General features: G+C 52.2%; 1 protein-coding gene across 1 annotated transcript; it reads right to left on the reverse strand.

Moving 5' to 3' along the window:
• Positions 1 to 167: 167 nt before the first annotated feature.
• Positions 168 to 2,265, reverse strand: STBD1 (starch binding domain 1). The gene is made up of 3 exons (XM_039701941.1): positions 2,260 to 2,265; positions 1,510 to 1,741; positions 168 to 1,379 (listed from the first exon to the last, which is right to left on the reverse strand). Exons 1-3 carry the CDS (start codon positions 2,263 to 2,265, stop codon positions 607 to 609), a joined length of 1,011 nt encoding a protein of 336 aa, XP_039557875.1. The 3' UTR covers positions 168 to 606.
• Positions 2,266 to 4,686: the final 2,421 nt, after the last annotated feature.

Genomic DNA, 4,686 nt, shown 5'->3' on the forward strand with positions numbered 1-4,686 from the left:
TGATTGCTGGACAGTAGGGGGTAGAGAATGAACTATTTTGGGGTTCAACCTTTTGTTACTCCAAGAGGAAGGGCCACTTCTCAGCACTTCCTTAGCACTAAGACTTCAGGTCAAGTGGCTCACTTGGATCAAAGTTACCAAAATGAGTGAGGTCACTGGTCAACTGATAATGAACTGTCAATCTGAAAATGTTTATTGTTTCCTTAATACATTACATAGATTAAAACACTTAAGTTCCTGTTACAGTGCTGGTAACCACACCTCCCAGTACGCTTCCCAAGCCCAAGATGCATCCCACAGCCCCACTCAAAGCAACACTAACTCAAGTCCAGGGTCCAGATCCACCTGGACAGGCAGGTGCTTGGAATGCTGCTCGTGCCTTCTTAGCCTACCTTGTGTCTCTTCAGCACGCACTCAAAGTTGATTTTACAGGTTGCCAAAAGATTTCCTAAAGACATCTGCTGCTTAGGTGGCTCAATATGGGATTTCCAGAACTCTGCACTCGAGAGGGTCTCCTAGAGAAGAAGGGGAGCCCCGCTAAGGTTTAGGGGCTCCGTGGTTCACCTAGGCAGGTCTGCCATTAGATCAGCAGCTTCCACCTTCCCGTTAATGGTACCCCCACCACTGATGAACAATTTGATCTTCGTGTTCAGTCACTAGGGTCCTGTTACCGCATTCTTCCCAGCGTCTGACCTTGCCATTCTCCACCAAGATAAATTTCCATTCCACTCTGGTGTCCACGGGCAGGCTGATGGATTCGGACCAGAAGCCATCCTTGTCGCGCCTGAGGGGGACGTAGCTGTGCCACTGGCCCAGGCACTCGTGGTCCCCGGTGACACCGATGAGCTGTGCCTCGGAGTGGGTGACGTAGTGCACACGGAAAGCCACGTGGATGTTCTGGAACATCGGCGGCACGGCTGCAACTCGCTTTGCTTTCCAGTCCCCGTCACAGCAGTCTCCTGGTTCCCATTCCTTGCTGTCTGAGTCTTCCATGCTGCCATCCTTCCCTTCGACCAGGTGCTCAGAAACAACTTCCCACTCTTCATGGTCCAAGTCCCTCCTCTCAGCTGGCTGACACGGCTGCTCCTCGCTCCTGTCCTTACACTCATCGTCAGAGGCCCCTGCCAAGTTCATCACGCACCATCCGCCACTTGCCTGTCCCACCTGGGCTTCCAGCTCGCCTGCCTGGCTGCCGGCCACATCAGCTGGATGCTCCCCCGGCTCCGTGACACCGCGCTTCGGGATCAGCCGCTCCAGCTCCACAGGCTCGCCCAAAACATGGTTGAGCTCCTCCCTTGAAGCAGCCGCCAGATCCCCTCCCGGATTCGAAGAGCCGGACGGGGCAGCAGCAGACCCCTCCCCGCCCGCCGCAGCATCCCCTGCAAGTGACATTGAGGGAGAACGGGTTAAGCGCAGCGCCGGCAAACCCGAGTCCTCGCAGGCTCGGGCAGCCCGGGACACCCCTGCTCGGTGACACAGGGGAAGCATCGCCTCCCCACATCCCGGTACCTGCGCTCCCCGCGCTCACCCGCCGGGGCCCCTCTCTGCCGGCCGCCGCCGCCTCGTCTCGCCCGTCGCTGTCGCCGTACCAGAACCAGGCGACGATGGCGGCCAGCAGCCCCACGAGCAGCGCCGGCCAGAGCCCCGCGCCCAGCCAGCCCCAGGCGCGGGGCGGCGCGGGCCCAGTAAGAATGGCCGGGCGCTGCAGCGGCGGGACCGCCGGGGCCGCCCCCCGGCGCCGCTTTAAGCCGGGCTCCGTGGCCGGGGAGGAGCCGCTTCAAGGCGGGCGGGGCCGGGCTGAGCCGCGCCGCGGGGGCGGGGGAAGGCGTGAGCTCCCAAAGGCAGAACGGAGAAAGTTTCCCACTCTTGGCGCGCCTACACCCGTTCTCTGTCTTCTCTCAAAATTAACAGGCTTGCACTGGACCCGTGGAGCCTCCCTGTCAGGGCAGAGTCACGCAGGGCAGGTTTAATTCTAGCTACTGCTGGTGGGCTTAGATGCTCCTGCAGGGGTGTGCTGAGGGGGACTGATTTGCTGCTAATTTTACTGCTTGTGCTGGTGACAACCCTGTCCTGCTCTGGTATCTTTGAGAAGTGAGATGAATTCACTACTGATTTTGTAACCTCTTCGTCATACTCTAATAGCTACAAGTGGATTCCCTAACATTCCTGGGTTCTGTATTATGCTCAGGAAGCTTTTTCGATTATCAGGAGCTCAGAGTCCATTACTGCAGAGGATATTTGGTGTTTACTTAAGTTTACCTTCATTTTACTATTCTTGAAGTGATGATGTCAAACCTCATCTCAGAATTGAGAGGTTGTACAGATAAATCTTAGTAGAAACCCGATAAATTTAGCAAATGCACCTTGGAGTTTGTATTTTGAATCGGCAGTTCTGGAGTGGCAAATTGTGAAAATGTTTATAACACCAAAGATTAACAGCAGGGAAAGAGTGAGGGGAGGCCGTTCCACTCAGTTCTTTTTGCTGCCTTTTTAAAATCCCTTCCCTTTATCTGACCAAAGGTATGGTCATGACTGGCTCTCTAAAACCCATTGATGAGCTTTTGCCCATATCTCATTAGACAAGAGAATGGCTAAGTGGATGTCCCAGTAAGTCTATTTCCATGGGTGAACTTCGTAATCTTTCAGTGTCAGTTCGAGCAGCGCTCCCTCAGCTTGACGGGACAGTAAATGTCAATCGAATTTATAGAAGCACAAGTGTGCAGCCTCCGTGGGGCAGCTCCCTGCCTGGCATGGAGGAGGGTGGCTCTGCAGAGACACAGAATTCATGATCTAAATATCTTCCCTTTCTTTGCTTACCACAGTAGCTGAGGAACCGTCTCCTCCAGCAAAGTGCTGAGCTGGTGCTTAAGTCAAAATATCTATTTTGGTCCTGGGCTGTGTCCTGGCATGGGCTGAAAGTGCACTGCTCACATCTCCTGCTCGGTGACACAGGGGAAGGAAAGAGCTGTGCAGCCAGGACGTGCCTGGGCACTTTCCCAGTAACGGAGGGCTTGGGTGCATTCTCTTTTACCACTGCTGGTGCTCCAAGGTGCTTCTCAGGCTTGGTGCTGAGAACAAACCCTTGGCTGTAATGGGCTGTGCTAACTACTGAAACTTTTTAGAGTAGGTGATATTGCTGTTCACTTACATTCCTTTCTTTCCTAGCCTTCAAAACAGCCAGTTCCCTGCTCTGTGTCTGTGCACCACCTTGCTGAGCTGGGATGGCCAGTTTGTGCACCTACACGCTGCTGTTCTGTAAGTAGTGTGTGCATGGCAATTTAGGCTTCCCTGTCACCTCCCTGCAGCAGAGCAGCCACAACCCATTAATTATTGTAGCATTACACTACGAGGGTATCCCCCTGCCAGCCCTCAGCACAGATGGAAAGATAGAGTTTGGAGCTGCTAACCTCACATTTCTTTCCCTAAGCACATTTGATAAATCAGCATAGGAAGGAAAAGACATCAAGCAAACACAGCCTAGGAGAGATGACTGCAGGAATCCTCAAGGAAAAGTTTATTTTGAAGATACAGAAATGCACAGGATGAAAGGCAGGGTGCTGCTTTAATGAGCAGAGGTCTCCTCTGTTCATCTCCATGCACATTCAGGCCTCTTCTGGTGCCAGACTTTTTCACCCAGAAGAAACTAAAGCAAAGCACCCAAATTACCATGATCATAATTGTTGATATCACCAGTGGATTTGCATAATTACAAAAAGAGGGTCACCAAGCTAGTGACACAGAGACAAGCTTGCTGAGAGCCAGGCAGGGAAGGACTCTTCAACAACCCCCACTGCCAGCTCGGTCCTGCATGGCCCCCAGAGGACCTTTACCTTTGGGTTTATGTGGGTGTAATGGGTTTTACTCGTGCCTGTAACAGTGATTGTCTCAGCAGGCAGCAGCTGAGTCGTTTGCTCTGCAACTCCTCTCAGGGTGCCTGGGATTCATTTGCTGTCTGCTGATTTTTTTAAAACAAGGGTCTTGGTGAATCCTAAGGGTGAAACTCCTTGATTGCTGATCACTTAGGGAGGATTAGCAGCACAGATGCTGGACAGGAGAGAACTGAGAAGGGTCACTGAGGGCTGAGGTTCCTCCTCTGAGGCAAATGCACGGACCATTGCAGATAGTAACTTATCCCTTTGAAGGCTTCGGCCCCCCTCTCCTCTAGGAATTCTTCAAGTGCTTATATCCTGTACAACTTGGAGACTTCTGTCTCCTTAGAGGATTTCCAAAGCAGATAAACAGAAATGCTCCAAAATGCAACTGAGATTTTTTTTTTTAAAGCTTTCATCAGAATCAAACATGGTGTCTGTACAACAGAGGGACAAGGAAACAAATTCTCAAAGTCTCATGGCCATGATTCTAGTTCAAATTAATTCAAGACTTCAGTTTGTCCCTGCAGTCATTCCTGATGTAGCTGTACTTTAGAAAGCAGTGCTCTGTGAACGAGGTTCTGTTGCACCATTTGCTCAGCAAGAAGGAGAGCCTTGGAAAAGCAGGAGAGTATTTGGAAAAGCCACACGTGACTTTGTGGAATTCCCAGCTGGCTGGCCTGAGATCAGGAGCCTCAAGCCTGAGCCTTCCCACATTTCAGAACCGAAACAGGAGTGCAGGTATTTGCTCTCCCAGCCCTGGAGCAAGGCAGCAGCCAGAGGTGTTGTTGGGAAGGGCAGTGTCTCACAGGAGCTC

Source organism: Passer montanus, unplaced genomic scaffold (genome assembly GCF_014805655.1).
Source record: "Passer montanus isolate IOZ18808 unplaced genomic scaffold, ASM1480565v1 scaffold150, whole genome shotgun sequence".
NCBI lineage: Eukaryota > Metazoa > Chordata > Aves > Passeriformes > Passeridae > Passer > Passer montanus.